Below are 20,000 nucleotides of genomic sequence, written 5' to 3'. Positions count from 1 at the left end.
AGCCTGCAGTTTCAGATGTCTTTCTTTGAAGCCCATTCCAGGGTTTTGTTACAAGTCAAGGTTAAGTAAAAAAAAATATGGGTCAGAGGTACTGCAATAAAATCAGCAGAAAGGTTTCAATAACAGAGATGCAGTTTATTCAGCCGGGATCGGCTCTGCCAGATTTATATTTATTTCTATTCTTGAGAGAAGAAGCAGCAACACTTTTAAAGCAACAAGCCACCACATTTCATCATCATCCTTATAACAAAGTCATATTTTCTTATTGTTTAGATTCCATTTACTTTTCTGAACAAATAGCTCATGAATGCATATTTTCAAGACTTGAAAGCTACAAACTAGGACTTGCTTTAATGAAAAAATGAACCAGATTAACTAATCTTATGGTAGAATATGTTGATACAATATAACTAGCACATCTGCTGTGGTTGGTGGTGGTCTCCGTACATTGAAGAATGTTGACCCTGCTGGGACACATGAAGGCTTACAGTATGTCTTCTACACCAGAAAATGTTGCAGATCACACCCCCATCGTATTCATTGGCTACGCTGTCCTCCCTTTGACTCTTTGCTGTAGGCACACCCATAGACATATAAGGTAGACACCTCCCTCACATTTTTGGGAAGGCAAACTGCCTATCAAAGCGACAACTGGCCAATCACAGTGGGTCTTTTCCGGGACTTGGCAGAATTGTATAAAACAACAAAAAAAATCTTTATACAACTATAGGGCATCGCAGTTCCGCCCACTTCCTGGTGCCGGAAGTAAATACTCAATGCATTTTTCCCATTGACTTTTCCAAAAATATTTATATCAATTAATTTAAGCCTAGAATCAAGCCATCCAGGATCCTGGTGAATCATGACCATAAAACCTTTTTTTCTGTGATTTTTTTATTTTATATTTAATGATATGATATACTATATTTAATAAATACCCTTTGTTTTGCCGTTTTCAAAAACGTTTTTTTCACAGAATCAAACGTTTTATGGTCACGATTCACCAGGATCCTGGATAGCTTGATTCTAGGCTTAAATTAATTGATATAAATATTTTTGGGAAAAGTCAATGGGAAAAATGCATTGAGTATTTACTTCCGGCACCAGGAAGTGGGCGGGAACTGCGATGCCCTATATTCTGACAAGTCCCGGAAAAGACACGCTGTGATTGGCCAGTTAGTCACTTTGAGTGGCAGCGTGCCTTCCCGAATATGGCGCCCGCGGATACAGGTCGCGTGCAGCGGCCAATGAGGTATCTAGGTTTCTATATCTATGGGCACACCTAGAAAACTCACAGCAATGGGTATGTGGTATCTTCTGCTGCAAAATACATGCGAGTAGGACAAATTTGTCAATAAAGTGATTTGAAGCAGACGGTGCACCATATTGACAGTAGATGCGCACGCAGCCATCTTTATTGTAGTTTGGCAGTTACCTCTCTCTGTCGGGAGAGGGATGACCAACATAAAACTCATGGATTATAGCTTTAAATACATTTTCAGAGTAGCTTCCCCAAGACAGCTGACAAGACATGGTCGCTGTCCGTGTAATTCGGTTTCGCCATTAATTACTGTACGAGATGTGAAAGCTCTCAGGAGACCTGTGAGCCTCTGATGTGCAGCTATGTTAGATAAAACACACACTCACACACGCACAGCTGGGTCTTTCTCTCATTAGATGATGTAGTTACTGATACGCTACCCGTCTTTGCCTGGCAGGGGAGGTGTGTGTGTGTGTGTGTGTGTGTGTGTGTGTGTGTGTGTGTGTGTGTGTGCGTGCGTGCGTGCGTGCGTGCGTGCGTGCGTGCATGCGTGCGTGCGTGCGCGTGTGTGTGTGTGTGCGCGCGTGTGTGCACATGCGTGCGTGCGTGCGTGCACATGCGTGCATGTGTTCTGTTCATGAGATAGATCCCAGCAGGAGTCCTGATTGGTCTCCCTGGGACTCCTCCCCCACCAAGGAGGAGAGGAGAACACATACAGTGGGAGGTGTAGAGAGAAGAAGAGGAGTGGAGGAAAGGATGGGTTAGAAAAATAAATGCCGATGTTAATCTCATAGCATGCATCGGTTGTATCGGTGTAGGTGTGTTTGCAGGCAGGTGTGTGTGTGTGTGTGTGTGTGTGTGTGTGTGTGTGTGTGTGTGTGTGTGTGTGTGTGTGTGTGTGTGTGTGTGTGTGTGTGTGTGTGTGTGTGTGTGTGTGTGTATGTGGGTGGGTGGGCGCGTGCGTGCACGTGTGATGCATATGCACTATACCATTTTCTCAAGCACGTGCCTTATAACCTTGCTTGAAACCTGAGTCGAGCTGTGCATTCTATAGCAGTGCACAGGCACAGCCCGGGGTAACTATCTATTATTCCTTAACAAGAGTAAGTGATATATTCTAACAGTGAATCTGTTTCCATTCCAGTTAATGTGTTTTTGTGAGAAATCCCAATGAAAAATAGCATAAAGAATGGATAGCAGAGAATGGATGGATATAGAGCTCAGAGATCCACCAGTTGCTTCTTGAAAAGCCAGGTGAAGGCTGCTACCTATATGATGCCTCTTGCTAGAAAAGATTACCTCTTGCCTTCAGCAGGCTATAGCTCAGCCCTGCTGTGGCAGTGGTCAGTGATTATTGGTGCATGTGTGTGTGTGCATTAAAAAGAGAGTGTATGCATAATATGTGTGTGAATATGTTTGCATACTTGTGTGTGCACATTTTTGCCTGCACATGCTTATGTGATATTGCGGTATGTTGATTTGTGCGCACGTGTGAGTGAATACATAGAGATGACAGGTTTGTGCGTAGAGCAAAAGGAGGCGTTCATTGGCGTGAGTGTGTTTTGCACCGTAGGGTGTTGGTGGTGGTATTGTTGCACGTGGATGTGCCTATGGGGGCAGAGAGAGGATCCCCCACCCCTCCCGTCTCTCTCTCTCTCTCTCTCTCTCTCTCTCTCTCTCTCTCTCTCTCTCTCTTTCCAGCTGAGTCTCGTATCTGCCCCACTTAGCCCATGGAGCGAACTGTAATCAGCCATTCTCAGGAGAGAGAAAAGCAGGGGGGTGTGGGGGGGAGATGCATTGCTTAGCCATCGTCTTTGATGCAGCCCTGGGTGGTGTCTAGGGGAAGGGGCTCGAGCCTGACGGAATGAACCATTATAAGGCGAAAAAGGGAGAGAGAGAGAGAGAGAGAGAGAGAGAGAGAGAGAGAGAGAGAAGAAAGAGGAGTGGAAGGGTATAGAGAGAGAGAGCATACAGTCAGGGAGAGCAGGAGAAAGGGAGAAGGAAAGAGTGCTTTGGTAGAGTGAGAGGAGGGGGGCTAGAACAGAGTCAAGAGAATGAGGGAGAAGAGAAATAGGGTCTCTGAGGCAGCTGACTGCCCCCCCCCCCCCCCTGCTCCCCCCTGCTCCCCCCTGTCCGTTCACCTCATCTTAGTAGAGGGATGAAGACTATATGAGAGAGATCAGAGCCCATCATGGTAGAATATAACTCATCACACATAGACCCCTGCTGCGCTCGGATCAGATCCAGAGTCTGTAGAGGAAATTGCCAGAAATAACTTGAATGGAAGACATTGCATGGGGGGGGGGGGGGGGGGGAGAGACCACCTCTTCGTCTCAGGTTTTCTCCATAAAGAAAGAGGAAGCAAAGGATTGGACTGTACCCACCCAACACACATAAATAAGTGCAGTTATTTACCGAATCCTGTTCGGGTCATAAGTTAGGAGTTGACTCAGTATTCATTCATAATACACATTTATATTTACTAGAGGTTTGGGCCGCATAGCGGCCCTCACACCTTCTACTTCCCACCGCCGATCTGACCGATATGCCAATATATGGAGATCTCTGTATCTGTCATTCCTTGATCCCTGATGTCATCATATATGCCCATATATGGGCACGTGACGGGGTTATGTCTGAGTCATAGTGACGGGCCGCCGGCCAGCCTCTACATACGGTTATGTCTGAGTCATAGTGACGGGGTTATGTCTGAGTCATAGTGGTCCGCTGGCCCACCGGCCCGCCCGCCCTAACATTAGCCAATTTTAGTATAGGATTTTAACCACTTTAGCCCTATTTGAATAGTAGCTCACATTGTGAGCTTGTACTGTAGATGACACACTCACAATGTGTAGATGTGATGCATTGAATTTCTGAAAAATAAATCCCAAAAATAGGGACACCAGGTTGAAAGTGGTTGGTGTGCGTCATTGGCATGAAAGTTGCATGCGTTGCGTTGTTTGACTCTCTGGTAGGGGATAGAATTCTAAGTCCAATTGTACTTTGAGGACAGCCAGGTTAGTTTTAGGTGTGGATAGGGAATCGAGGTCTTTAATGGCTAGGGTATTGCACATTTTGGTGGCAGCATAGTAGAATTAATTCTAATTGAAGTTTGCTTTTGACCAGATAGCTATCAATCTGCTCATATACCTCTCTATAACCTTCAAGATGGAACAAAGGATGGAAACAGGGCGGTAGTTGCGGGGTCTAATTTGCTTCCTTTTTTATACAGGAACTTTTGCAAGCTTAAATTCTTGTGGGACGTCACGTGACACTGACTGATGGACAAACTCTCTCTCTCTCTGTCTCTCTCTCTGTCTTTTTCTCACAAAAAAACAGAAAGAATCCCTGCAACTCACCCTCTCCATCCCTCTCGTTACTCTCTACTGGGCGCTCTCTGGCGAAACAGCACGGAGTAAAAAATAATCTTTAAAAAAAAGGAGGGTTGAAGTCAGTAAAAGGGAGAGAGAAGTAGGACAGCAGGGGGCTTGTAGTGTTTAAATATTCACCTGCTGTCTTTGTAAGAGCTGTTAAAGGGAATGGCTGCTATCTGTATGTGTGACTCGTACATGGATGGCCCCTGCTTTGTGTGTGCTGCGCGTGTGTGCTGCGCGTGCGTGCGTGCGTGCGTGTGTGCGCGCGTGTGTGTGTGTGTGTGTGTGTGTGAGAACCGATCTTCAAGAGTTTAAAGATCAATTCTTGTTGGCAAATGACTTTCATACTATCTAAATTAGGCCTAATGCCTCTTGTCCCCATGTGACCAAACTGCTGAGCCAAACTGAGGAGTGATGAACCGGAATGACTGAATTGCACCCCCCTCCCCCCCCCCCCCACCGCTTCAGGCTATTTTGTTTGATTTATCAACAAGGGAAGTCACAAATATCCATTATTTCACCAGGGAAAAAAGAGGAATTTATGCCAAAGATTAGAAATACTATCATGTATTTGTGTATCAATTTCTTTTTTCAATAAGTTTGCACTCCTGAAAAACATCTCATCAGTCATTGGAGTGTCCTAGCCCCATGGTACTGCAGTGGCACTCCTGTGGAAGTCAATAGACTACAAATTGTTTGGGGTGGATTTCAACAGACGCGTGAATCGAATAGTTTAGGGGGCACTAAATAGAGAAATATAGACTTCTCAATTAGGCTTTTTATATTTAAAGGAGAGTAGGCATTCCACTCTCCTTTGGATTAAATTGTTTCTACAAACACAGCACAGCGAGCGAGATGAGATGGCATATGAAAATGCAAAGCAAAGAAGGCTCTGGCGGGTTTCTGGGTGATGCAGGGGTAAAGTTCCTGCCCATTGCAGTGGGGTTCGATTACTCCAGTGGATACAGCTTCGCCGGGCGCTCTTAGGAACACAATTGGCTGTGTTCGTGGGTGGGACGCTGGCAGCGTAGGGTGTTCTCTGTTAGAGTTATGGTTTGAGTTTGAGTTTGAGTTATGGTTACAATTAGTAAAGATTTCAGGTTATGGTTAGTGTTAAGATTAGGGATAGGAATTTGTGAATTAGGGCTCGGTTTAGTTTAGACGTGGCTGTGGTTATTGTTCAAGTAGAAGGTAATTGGCTTTTGTGTGTGCGTGCGTGCGTGCGTGCATGCGTGCGTGCGTGCGTGCGTGCGTGTGTGTGTGGAGGGGGTGTGTGGAGAGGGGGTGTTGGTGGAGTCTTTACTACATTACCTCTGGGCACCATGTAGGGTTGTTGTGTTGTTACATTTTTGGACTGTCAGCACTAGCCCTGCTGACTGTCTGTCACGGCTGGTCTGTGTCAGCCAGTGTCCTCACTGTCCTGAGGCCTGGATGGACGCCTCACTGGATCAGTGCCAAGAGATTCACCACTGCCTGACTGCCTGACATGCTTAGCTCAAGGACACCAAACCATTAAAGATATTTTATGAAGCTTAATGGCCTCTTGTTTTATGAGTGGGTCCAGGGAGAGCCAGAGAGCATTTGGGGGAGCTACTCCCTTAAATGTAAATAGGGGTGGAGAGAGAAGCTCTTTGGCTGTATTGGTAAATTATTCTGAACCAGGACATGGTTTCCTACTTTTGATTCTGCTTAACTGTGGGCTGGAGACATGCAGTACATGTGCGTACACGCACAATACATTGACAATCCATCATGCAATAAAGTATAAATTAAGCTTTAGACATGAGTCCTGCTGGCCTGCGTGCGTCCCTGAGTTTGTGTGCGTACAGCCATGCACGCACACACACACACACACACACACACACACACACACACACACACACACACACACACACACACACACACACACACACACACACACACACACACGCCCTGCACCATCAGCATTGTCCTGTGACCTATATTAGGCATTTGTCTTGCAAGGATCCGCACCAAATTGTCAATAAATATCAGAGAATTTAATGAAAACAAGAGAGGAGTGGAGAGCTTGCTAATTAGAATTTCAATAGATTAACATATAAGACACAGTTTCCTTCCACACAGGATCTTCCTCAGGTCTGTATTTTATTTGTTTTTGCAGCAGGAGGGAAACATACACAAGGCATCACAACCGGTGACAACATGCTTTCCTTTGTCCCTCTCTCTCCTCTTCCCTGTCCGAATGTCCTTTCTCCGTCCCTCTATCCTTCTACAGGAGTCAGACGGTACTGCATCAGTTCTGTTGTCCCGCCCCAGAGAACCCAGAGACTGACACCACTGGCTCCTCCAGGTAAGACTGACAAAACATCCAATCAGAAACACTGTCACTGACCACTAGGTCTACCCTGAGAGAGCGAAGGAGAGGAAGAGGGAGAGACTGTGTGTGTGTGTGTGTGTGTGTGTGTGTGTGTGTGTGTGTGTGTGTGTGTTTGTGTGCGCGCGTGTGTGCGTGCGTACAGCCTCATTGAGAAGACCTCTAAATGTCCACACAATGAGATGCTCCACCTCTTTGGCATGTGCGTGTGCGTGTGCGTGCGTGTGTATGTGTGCGTGTATTAAGCCTGCACTCACAGCAGTTATGTGCTGTTATTTTGCATCGCATGTGAGTAAGTGCTCACCGACAAAGCAAAACAAAAACCTACTATATAGCTATAGCCTGAGGGAGGCTGGGATTAGAGTCACATGCACATTATGCATATACCATGGGGCAAGCGAGCTGTAGAAAGGGAGAGAGATGGATAGAATGAGAGGGAGAGAGGGAGAGCGGGGATGGGGTGGGGGTGGGGGGCCGGTGTGGTAGATGACGTCTTGGCTATGACTTACCATACCTAGTAAGCATTAGAGCTTTAACAATTCTTTAATTAGGCCCCTTTTGGTGAGTGCTTGCATATGTCTATGTAAGCAGTCGTCATTGTATTTGCTCATGCTTGCGTGTGTTTGAAGGTCGAAGGTGGGGGGTTCGGTTGTGGGTCGGACGAGGTGGTTATTTGCAATACAAGAGGTTTCACTCATGATAATTTCAATGAGTCAGTTATTGAGACGGAAAAATCTAAGTCCTACTCATTCAGCATTGAGGGTAATTTGATGGCCAATTGTGTGTCATACGTCTCCCTGAGCATTTATTCCCTGTGTATTTAATTATTTTTCTGCTAATCTTTGTCCTAGCTTCTTGCAATTTGCAGAACCCTCTCATCATTTACACAACATAAACAATACTACTGTTGACATTTGTGCGAAATTGCCATTTCTATGAATCATTTGAATAATTAAAACCCTACAAATGGTTTATGTAAGAAATTACCTCACAGCAACAATGAACAAGACAAGAGCTACATTTCATTTCAAATATACATCAATTATATTATTAGCTCTTCTTTAAGCAAAACACGTATGGAAATACTGCAGTATGTGATAATTCAATGTTTTGTTAATTCTGGTAATGTCATACTGTATCTATCATGTTTGTCTATTTATGATACAGTAAAGCAGAAATATTAAGGAAATCTCTTCAAAGGAAAATAAAAGCACAAACATGTTTACTGTTGTGACCAATTGATTTATTCACCCTTTAATTTCTGTCAGGCCAGGGCATTCCATCCACATCCTTCTCTGGTCATGCATTTAGGGAAGAAATGCTGAGAGTGCTTGATCTATCCATCCTGGCTGCCTTGATTCAATGTCTATATTACCACAGGCCTACTCCATGTCCGCTACATCCTCTAACTCACTGTTTCCCAAACAGTGGGTTTATTCGTGTCGCTGACCAATTTTTATGGGTCGCAAGTAAATATCCCCTTTTTTCCGTTTCCTACATCAAAAGAAAAAAAAATTATATTTCAAAAGATTTAAAAAAACAACTTTTCATCAATTACAAACAATTCCAACATTGTGCTCCGACCACCAGTCGTATACACAGACATAATCCACAACTCGCGACAGCGAGGCAGAGGCATGCGTTTACTGTTTAGCAATGGCTAAATGTTGACCTGGATATGACTCTGCTGCTGAAAGCTTTCACCAAAACGGATAGGCTGATTCAGCACCATCTTGAAGTAACAAATATTAGAAAATTACATGTTTTTGGGTGATTTGGACGTACTTACTTAGTTTAACATTATACTGTATTTCCTCCCACAAAGAGTACTCCCTACACCACCCAAACCAATTTTTATGGGTCACAATTAAATATGTCCTTTTTTCTGTTTCTTACATTTAAAAGTATATTTTCATGAATGAAAAACAATTCCAAAATTTTTCAATAGCATTTTATAAATACATTTTAAAAAAGGTTTAAGAAGTAGTGAAAATAGCAGATCTTCGCACCTGCTATTTTCACTAGTTTGGGTACTCGGCAAACGTCTAATTTCTCTTTTGGGTCTTGAGCTAAAAAGTTTGGGAACCAATGCTCTACACCAGTGGTTCTCATATTGGGGTCCAGGGACCCTCAGGGCTCCTTGAGAGGTTTCCAAATTGACCCTTACACGTCTTTAACTCTGAGAGTGTACAAATGAAACCAAATGGACCCTTACACGTCTTTAACTCTGAGAGTGTACAAATGAAACCAAATGGACCCTTACACGTCTTTAACTCTGAGAGTGTACAAATGAAACCAAACGGACCCTTACACGTCTTTAACTCTGAGAGTGTACAAATGAAACCAAATGGACCCTTACGGCTCCATTTGGTTTCCTTATATATATACTGTACTGCTATATGCAATACAATACAATAACTTTGACTTGATTACACGAAATAAATATCAATAGTGCGTGTCATTTGCGTCATCATAAATGTCTCTCAAATCAAACATCTTATTACTGTAACAATCCATCATAGAGCAGAGTTGGAGAGAAAACAGCGCTCTGTGTGCTGAGGCATGAGTCAGAGCGCAAATAACAATCACTTCGACAAACACTCAAAACAGACATCCACATATACACAAAACAATTGAATGAGTAGGGGAAGTCAACAGATAATTACAATAGCTACAATGAGATAATCACTTCACTTTGAAATTAAACATTGCAAGATATGACTGGAAAGTATTGCTTGTGCAACTACATTTGTAAGAAACCTGCATAGCTTAACCATGTCATGTGATATGCTACTTCAGTACACTTTAACAGCAAGCATTACTGGGACCACTACAGATAATTGCAGATGAACATTTCACATCCAGGAATTTACATCTATACTGTCACTGAGTAATTCATCTCTCAAGACAGATTCAGAATTAAAATGTTATTTGCAGATGGGTTCACAGATTGCTGAGTGACTATGTCCCTGACAAATTGCCCACACTTTCACACATTGCCTATACAAGGACAGGTCTAGCCATGTATTAGTGTTTGATCCGATCTTGTTTCCCTTAACTGATGCTTTCTAATAACTGTGTTTCCATCTGTCTCTTGGACGGATTCCATCATGCTCTACCCTGTTGTACCCATGTGCTATGCTCTAGTCGACTCTCACATCTCAGTGAATGATGTTATTCAACTGACTTACTACAGTCCTACTACTCTTGATGTCAGGGTTGAGTGACGGGAAGGACCCAAAAGCAGACGAGTAGGGATGCAGGATAAACTTAACGTATTTTTTGAGCCGAACAGGCAGTTTAAACAAGACAGGTAAGATTACCTTCAAAATGGCTAGCTGCCAAACACAGGACTCACTTGACAATGATCTACGGACCAACAAGAACATAATGCCAACACAGGGTTCAAATAGACAGGGAGTAACAGGACGCAGGTGAACTCAAACTACAATCAACACTGTGATAGGCTGGGGCACAACAGGACACAGGTGGAGAACATAACTAATCAAGAGTAAGCGTGACAAGACAGGAAACAGTAAACAAGGCAGACAGGAAACCATACTACAAAGTAAGAGCACAGGACACCAACTGCAAAAGGCAGTAACAGAATGACAGATACAATACAGTACGCACATGCAGTATGCAGAAACAAACAATATTCAGAACATACAATATGTACTTTAGGCCTAATCGGCCTTAACTGTTCACGACCATAAACTGGCATATTCAAGGTCTAAATAATAAACGTTGGCCTAACCGGCCTAAAGTGTCCATGACCAAATAAGGGCATTCAAGCTCTAAATAAGTCCACGGCCCGAGGAGCGGACCGTGACACTTGAAGGATTTTTGTTTTCTGTCTTTCTGATCCTTCCCAGACAACTCTAGTTACCTTACTTATATTCATATCATCATCTGTCAATTGAATATTTAGCTGTGCACTTTGTCCAAAATGTAGTTAGTTCACCCATTTGTACACATAGTCCTGTTTGTTAGTCGCTGGAGGTGATGTGCAAAAAGACGCACGCACGCACGCACGCACGCACAGGCACACACACACACACACACACAAACAAACACAAACACACAGGCACACACTCAGTTCAATAAGAATTATTTTATTGGTATGAGCATTTTGTGAACAGTATTGCCAAATCCCAGTGCAATGAGAGTCCAAGGGATAGAAGAACACACACACAGTATGTCTGTGTATGTGTCTGTCTGTACATGGAGGTGTGTGCACCTGGTGGCTGTGGAAGTGTAACCCACTGCTAAATCTATCCGTCTAATGCATCTCAGTCTGCTCTTCACCTGACATGTCATGTGAGCTGCTACTCTCTCATGACATGAGGTGCCTCCCCCTCCCTGTATATGTGAGAGAGAGCGAGAGAGAGTATATGAGAGAGAGAGAGAGAGAGAGAGAGAGAGAGAGAGAGAGAGAGAGAGAATGAGGGAGAATGAGGGAGTGAGGGATCGAGAAAATTCAATTCCATCTCAGAGAGAGATAATGTGTGTGAGAGCAAGAATGAGACAGAGAGAGAATAACAGAGAGAGAGAGAGAGAGAGAGAGAGAGAGACACACACACACACACACACACACACACACACACACACACACACACACACACACACACACACACACACACACACACACACACACACACACACACACACACACACACACACACACATATACTAGAGGTTCGGGACGCTATGCGGCCCTAACACCTACGTCGCACCGCGAATCCGACCGATATGTCTGAGTCATAGTGTCGGGGGCTTTGTCAGAGTAACCGTTGTACCCAAATATGGAGATATCTGTATCTGTCTGTCTACCTGTGTCCCTTTTATCCATATATGGAGATCCTTGATGTCATAGTGTATGCCCATACCCTGTATATTGGCATGCCCATATATGGGCATATTCAGATATGTCTGAGTCATAGTGACATGCCTATATATGGGCGTATCGGGTTTGTTTATGGTTATGTCTGAGTCATAGTGACTTCACGTCATTATGACTGACGTGGACGTGGTCCTGCCTATATATGGGCGTAATGGGTTTGTTTATGGTAGTCTGAGTTAGAGTGACGTGGTAATATAGGGTATATATTACTTGATATATTTATATGTTATATATATTTATAATCTAAAATATGTAGAATAATCACTAAGAAATGTGTGTGTCCGTGTGTCCTCTTGCTGTACAGTAGGGTCTCTATGGCTCCCTGAGTTAGTTGACAGATGTTCATTTCTCTCATGTTATGACATCATGGGTGCAGGCAGACACAATCTGCTTGTTTACCGTTTGAGCGTCTGTTGGTATGTGTGTGCATGCTTGCGCACATGCGCGTGCGTGTGTTCATGTGTGTGTGTGTATGTGTGTGTGTGTACTACCCATGTCATTAAGGCGTCTTTGCAGTGTGGTCCTGATGCATTAATATCTCCCCTCTGCATTTAAATCCCCTAATGTATTCTAATGTACTCTAATGTATTCTGATGCAGTGTCGGGGCATGGCAGTGTTTTAATAGACTTTTTGATAGCAACTGCCTCCAGCACACACACACACACACACACACACACACACACACACACACACACACACACACACACACACACACACACACACACACACACACACACACACACACACACAGAGAGAACAGTTCTGTCTTCTGCCTCCCGCTGTACATTCTGCCTCTCTCTCTCTCACACATACACACACACACACACACACACACACACACACACACACACACACACACACACACACACACACACACACACACACACACACGCTCTTATACTCTCTCTTTTCCTCTGTCACTGTTTTTCTTTCTTTCTCCACACATACAAACCTGTACACACTTTCCCCTTGTCATTTCTTCCTGTTGTTTTTCCCTCACACACACATATGCACACACTTGTTCCCCCCCACATTCTCTCATTCTTATACTCTCTTTTCCACTGTCACGTTATTTTCTTCCTTTCTACCACACACACATACAAACCTGTACACACTTTCATTTCTTCCTCTTGTTCCCCCCCTGCACACACACACACACACACACACACACACGCGCGCGCGCGCAGTGCAAATGTCTCTTTAATGTTTGATAAGCCGGGCTTGGCTCAGTCACCAGAGAGGACATGTTGTAGGTAGGTAGGCACCACACGCTAGCATTACTGACAAATAATACTGACATTTCCTATTTGTCACGGGAAATGTGATTTGAGGCTAGATGTTTATCATAAGAAACAACACAATATAGGAAGAGTAAACACATTACCCAACTCACAACACGTCATTTTACAGAATAAATGCTATACTATTCACAATCAATATACAGATAGAGTAAACAATACGACACAAGACACTGAATGAGAAAAGGAACAATGACTCTGCTAGCGAGAGACAGCGGTCTAGGGCCTCTACAGTTGCGCTGAAGTAAAACTAGAGCACTATTATGACTCTGGTAAAAGAATCACAGCAGAGGAGCTTCTGTTCAGTGTCTTTACTCACAGGATATGTGGGCAGGCTTCAAAACAGAACTTATGACACATCTCTTGAAAATCAACACAATAACAAACAGTCAGAAATCACTCTTCTTATAAAGCAAAATATTGTCCAAACCAATTCAGGCACAGCACAGTCATCACAAACAGTTCACCATTAAGCATTATTGTAGCCCATCAAACACTGTTCATGTTCAGTCAAAGAAATACACAGTATATACAGGACATGACTGCACGGAAACACTAGGCGCGCAGTCTCAGGCGAGCTGGAGCCCCGCAACGGACCACCGAGGGAGCTAAAGCGACCGAGTTGCCGTCCGGAGCGGTGCGACGCTCGCCTGAGCCTATTCAGCGCCGTTGGAGTTATGTACCGATAGGCACAGAATCGTAAATATTGTTGTGGGGACTGCTCCGCCTCCGTCGGTAGGTCAGTAGCTCCTGATTACGCCCAATGAATGGTCTGACAAATCGCGGGGTAGCTAGTAGGTCGCCTACTTCGCCCATTCAATGGTCTGATAGAACGTGATAATCTCCCATTCAATGCATTGATAGCATTCGAAGCCGGTGACATTACAATGACTGCACGTTTAACCAACATAAAATAATGACAGAAACAGGAAACATAACTGAGATTCAAGTATGGTACAATAATTAACCATACTACAATAAATAAAAAACACTTTTGCTGTCACGACCAGGAAAGGGAAAAACACAGCTCCTCATGACAAACAGGACAAAACTCACTGAGTGAAGCAGCAAGCTGAATATAATACCTAATCAAGGCTGTATTAATCAAGGGGCATCCAATCAGAACTGATGGGTTTACAAGGAGTTTCCTACAATTATATACTACTAATTCACTGAAAGGAAAACATAGCATCAGGTGTAAAAAGTGTTATATTTGAAGTAAATGCATTTATCATGTTGACATAATGTATTATATTTAAAGTAAATGCTTTTATCATGGTGACATAATAGGCTGAAAACCTGCACTAGAGCCAAGACTGTGATACAATGGCCAAGTAAACAGAACAGAACCCCCAATACATCTTACTCAGAGGAACAGAAGAACAAAAACATATGTTGTTGAGAAAGCATAGAAAGAGGAGAGAACATAATAGAACAGGTTAACCTTAGAAACACTACTTTGGGTCAGACCAATTAACTCTAATACTTCAGGTGGATTACAGAGCCAATTCCATTTATTTTCCTGTGAACCCTGCCACCCCACGTCACTCCTATTCTATTCACCTCAAAACAACCTCTGCTACACACATCTCTCTAGCCCTCAAACGTCAAACTCTGTTGGCACTTTATATACCTGTCCCTGATTGTTTCCAGGTACCCCCCAAGCTCACAACGTGTCCCATCGCAACGCTTGTAGATCTGCTATTTTCAAAAGCTTTGGAAAAATCTTTAAAAAGTGTGAAACATTTGGAACAATTTTGAATATTTTTAACAACACAAATCTTCTCGTCCTTTCAGATGGGGCTCCGCGGCCAAATTCATATCAATTTGGGGGTTGTTAACATGAAAATGTCGAGGACCACTGAGAACCAATATTGTACACACATGAAGGTTCAAGGTCACAAACTAACTAATGTCAGTACATTCTTGTCTTCATGGCAGCGGACAGATGCTCAGCCTGGAAGGCGGCTCTTCCTCCGGCGGACAGGAAGTGGAGGGGACAGGGGGCGGGATGAAGAGAGAGGGACCCAGCGAATATGAAATCACTCTGGAGAATAAGAACAAACAGGTACCTCTGTCTCAAATGCAACATTGCCTCTTTTAGAGTGGTGTGTGTGTGTGTGTGTGTGTGTGTGTGTGTGTGTGTGTGTGTGTGTGTGTGTGTGTGTGTGTGTGTGTGTGTGTGCTTGTGTGCTTGTGTGCTTGTGTGCTTCCGTGCTTCCGTGCGTGTGTGTGCAAACGTGCATATGCGTCCACTTGGGCTCATAAGCGCATACAGGCATGGCTGCACGAGGCCGGATCGATGAGTTGTGTGAAGTTCGGTATGTTTCGTGCTTGTCTAAGGTTTTGTCATTGAAGGCTGTGTGGTGATATGTGTTTTTACCCAGAGTTCCATTCATATCTATTTATGTCCCTATTGACACTCACACAAAAAAATCCCACGAACACCAGCGATGCCATCGCCACGGCGACAGGAACACGAAAGATGCTAGGTTGTCATGGTAACAGCTAATAACCGCTCTTGTCTTGGCAGCTCAAGGTATCTTTATTTCTCATAGCAAACCACTGAAGGGGCCACTATTTCTGCTGCCTCTGTTACGGTGCTGCCGCAATATCATGTGGGTGTGTGGATGTGAGTGCAATGCACATATGCATTTGTGTGCAAATGCATACACAAAGTGTGGGTGAACGTGTGTGTGTGTGTGTGTGTGTGTGTGTGTGTGTGTGTGTGTGTGTGTGTGTGTGTGTGTGTGTGTGTGTGTGTGTGTGTGTGTGTGTGTGTGTGTGATACCAAGTGTTTGTATGGTTGTGTGAATATGTGATTGTGTGTATGTGTGTGTGCAAATGCATTTTTGTACACTGTATATGTGTTCGTGTGTGAGTGTGTACTTGCAATAAGGCACATGTGTAGCTGTCCTTTTTCTCTCCTCCTCTTCCTCGATGCCTCCCCCCCGCCCCCCCCCCCCGTCTCTCCGTCTCTCTGGGTCTTGCCTATGTTAGCTGAGACGTGAGCTGAAAATATGATGCAGGAGAAAGCCTTGAAGGTGCTGTGATTTAGGACTGAGCCGCAGGGCAGAAATTGGCCCATGAGGGTGTTTACTCTTCTTCTCATTTTCTGAGATCACCTGTGTCAGAGCCCATCTGTCCTCCTCTCTGTGGCCCTTCATCCAGGATTAGATTGCCAGATGATGATTGATAGTGTTTACGCCGGGTCTAATTCCGAGGAGTATTTTAAAGGCAGAAGATGCTAGAAAGGTATCGCCTTGCGAGGCAGTCCGATACCGCTCATCTAATCTTTCAAGGACATTGCGTGACCGATGTGAATTTAGCCGCCGCTTTGCGGTGTCACACCCTTGACGACACGTTTGATAGTGACACTAACTAACACCCTCTCTCTCTCTCACTCCGCAGATAGAGGAGCTGGAGCAGAATTACGGAGGCCATCTGATCGCGAGGCGCGCGGCCCGTCGCATTCAGACGGCCTTCCGTCAGTACCAGCTCAGTAAGAACTTTCAGAAGATCCGCAACTCGCTGTCGGAGAGCAAACTGCCACGGCGCATCTCCCTGCGCCGCCCCGGTCCCGGGGGCCGAGGCCAGAGCGCCAGCCAGCGACACAGCTACACTCTGCTGGAGCCCGGAGGAGGACCATTACCAATACCCCCCCAGCGCCCTAAAACCCCTCCTCCTCCCCCCTCCCGTACCACCTCTCTGCCCGCCTCCCCTGCTCCTGTCCGGGCGGCTCCTCCGGCGACAGACCAAGCCCCAAATGTAGCCCCTGCAACCACACTCACACAGCTGGAGGACTGCTTCTCAGAGCAGGCAAGTGCTGCAGTGCCTTCAATACAGTACGTCACACATTGTTTTCACTTGATACCAGAGCTCTCTTATACAGTGTGGCCATTCTGCAGCAGCTATTTTGTGTAAATCCTTGTATGAATAATAATAACAAATATTATTATCATAATACAGTACATGTATTTCTATTTAGCACTTTTTCAATTTTCCGAGTACCAAGTAATTGACACAGCACACAAGAAAAGCCACTATAATGTCAATAGCAGAGCATTAATGACATATCAGGAATAAAATACATGTTATATCATCTAAACAGTGCAGCAAGATAATACGTTGCAAAGCCACTGAAATGAAACAAAAGGTATGAAAACTAAAAAGTAAGCAAGGGGAGAAGATAAAATAAATGAATAAGTGACTGTTCCAGTAACACAGCCACTGCCAGCTGGCACTGGCTATAAACTCATGTTTCTTTCAAGGCTAGTACTGGATGTACTGTGGCTGTAGGTCTGGCCAGAATGCTGGTTGGACTCAACCAAAGTATAAGACGTAATCACTTAACCAGTTTCAAAAGTATTTCAAAACTAGCCTTCCTTTATCTCCACATGTGGCTTCCCATCACAGTTCAGCTATACTGTATCATCTATCGCCACGGACCATGTTTTGACTTGTGTCCTGTCCTTATGGTCTACGTTTTTCAGCTGCACTCCCTGGCACAGTCCATCGACGACGCTCTGCGTGGCTGGAGCATGGCGGGAGAAGGAGGAGAGGGCACGGGGATGCTGATAGACCCCGGCGCGTTCCGGGCGGCCGCCGAGAGCGCCTGCATGCCCCGCAGCGCCAGCTCCCTCCTCATGGCCTTCCGGGACGTCACGGTTCACATCGACAGCAACAGCTCCTACACCATCTCCTCCGCCACCGCCACCACCGTGGGCGGGGGAGGAGAGGCGGGCAGTCGGAAAGCCTCCATGAGCGGTGGAGGAACGGAGGGCGTGGAGGCGGAGTTCCCCGCGCCTCCCCCCATTGAGGAGCTGGAGATGGGGGGCTCCAGGAGGGCCTCGGCAGTGCCCACTCTGGGGGGCGGGGGGTTGGAGGGGGAGAGTGGCTCAGAGCGACTGAGCTCCACCTCCACGACCACTTCGGTCCAGTCCAACCAGCAGCCCACCCAGACCTATACCCAGTACCAGCAGTACCAGTACACCCAGCCCCAGCAGGTTCCTGGGGGCCCCAGCGCGGAGGCCCAGGCCCTCCAGGCCCTGGTCCTCTCTCTGCCCAGAGACCGCTGCCAGGACCCGACATCGTGTCGCTCGCCGACCCTCTCCACAGACACACACCGCAAGCGTCTCTACCGCATCGGACTAAACCTCTTCAATGTGTGAGTGTCCCTACCAGAATCATCATTTTTTTAACGAGAATCACAGTCAGGATCACGATCAGGAAAACAATCAGGATCAGGGTCAGAATTAAGCCTAATACTACACACAAACAGACAAAGTTCGGTTCAGCTGGCTACAGACTACAATATGACATCATTCAGAGGATCGGGTGGGTGGCATTTCGGGTGTTCTGTGCCTCTGAGATCTTGTGACTACTGTGATTGGTCAGACGTTGGTCAGACGTTCAAGATGTTTGTTTAGTTTTGTTTCCGCGTTCAATCCAAGGCTCCATTCTGCCACTGCCAGCTGTGAAGCGAGTGAAAAGTAGCGATAGTTTGGAAGAGACACGAGCCAACATCCAGGAGGTACAAACACCTCTGAAATGTCTCTCTAGTGACCATTCATAAACAAAAGAAAGGTTGCCAGAAAGGGCAAAACCTCCATACTGTACCTTCGTGCTCCGTCACAAATTCCCCACAGCACATCAAAATATCCAGGTATTAAAACCATCCGTTCCAGCAACGCTGGAAGGCAACTCGCCACCAACAGCGCGAGCGGTGGTGGGCGGGGTTTGGCTTCCAGAACACAGAAGTGTTCTGTGTCAGTATGAAATGCAATTTGTCTGTCAGACGTTTTCTTTTTTTTCTCCTGAAACAAACTGACTTTGGTTGTTCTGGTGTAGTATGCAGCTACCTTTAGAATTAGAATCAGTGATCACAAACAAATTCAGTCAAATCAAAATCAACATTATTTTACAAATAATTTCAATCGTTTTTCTTTTTCCTCTCTACTGTACATACTGTATAACACATTGTATCAGAAACACATTAAAAAAATGGCATATAGAGGAAATTAAACAAAACAAAAATAAATATCAACCAATGTGAACACACAACCACAATAACAAAAGGCTTCAACCTGGGTCTCAGTTCAAGTCCCAGCCAACCATTAGTGTCGTAGTGTAGAGGAGCTGTCCATTCAGCACCACCCTGTTCTGTCATCATCAGTGTCCACTGTCCATGATAAAGAATAGCCTAGGAATGACAGATGGGAGAGATGGGAACGGGAGATAAAAAAGGCCATGAACAATGTGACGTAGTCTCTCTGTATCTATAAATAGAGCCCACGGTTGACCTGCACTTCTTAGTTAATACCAATTAAAGTAAATTAACTCATGTGCATCAATGACATTGTGTCCTTTTCCAAGGTCCAGCACGCACACAGCCACACACACACACACACACACACACACACACACACACACACACACACACACACACACACACACACACACACACACACACACACACACACACACACACACACACACACACACACACTCTCTCTCTCTCTTTCTCGTTTTCTCACTCTCTCTCTTTCTCTCTCTCTCTCTTTCTCACCAAAACACTGAATCAAAAGAAGCAACCTCAAGGGCATAGCAGTGGGGGCCATTTTGTGGTGCCACCGATAGCAAGCCCATTCATTTTCCACATAGAGATTTCCGAAAATATTTATATAAATTATTTTATGCCTGTAACCAAGCCATCCAGGCTCCTGGTGAATCATGACCATAAAACATTTGATTCTGTGTCATTTAAAATGTGTTTTTTAAATTATGTTATATACTATATACTATTACTAT

The 20,000-nt window shown here is 44.8% G+C and overlaps 1 protein-coding gene across 1 annotated transcript in view; it reads left to right on the top strand.

The window, feature by feature from the left end:
• Window positions 1-20,000, top strand: part of iqsec3b (IQ motif and Sec7 domain ArfGEF 3b) — a gene marked incomplete at both ends in the record, with an annotated part of 40,861 nt that overhangs the window by 4,415 nt on the left and 16,446 nt on the right. Inside the window, 4 exons of the mRNA XM_084059583.1 lie at window positions 6,890-6,964; window positions 15,132-15,258; window positions 16,602-17,009; window positions 17,684-18,357. Coding sequence (XP_083915709.1) covers window positions 6,890-6,964; window positions 15,132-15,258; window positions 16,602-17,009; window positions 17,684-18,357 — 1,284 coding nt within the window. The remainder of the gene's footprint in view (window positions 1-6,889; window positions 6,965-15,131; window positions 15,259-16,601; window positions 17,010-17,683; window positions 18,358-20,000) is intronic.

The sequence above is a fragment of the Gymnoscopelus microlampas genome (genome assembly GCF_963454915.1).
Source record: "Gymnoscopelus microlampas genome assembly, chromosome: 6".
In the NCBI taxonomy this organism is placed as follows: domain Eukaryota; kingdom Metazoa; phylum Chordata; class Actinopteri; order Myctophiformes; family Myctophidae; genus Gymnoscopelus; species Gymnoscopelus microlampas.
The sequence above is the reverse complement of the archived record's forward strand: the minus strand, read 5'-3'. Positions and strand labels throughout refer to the sequence as shown.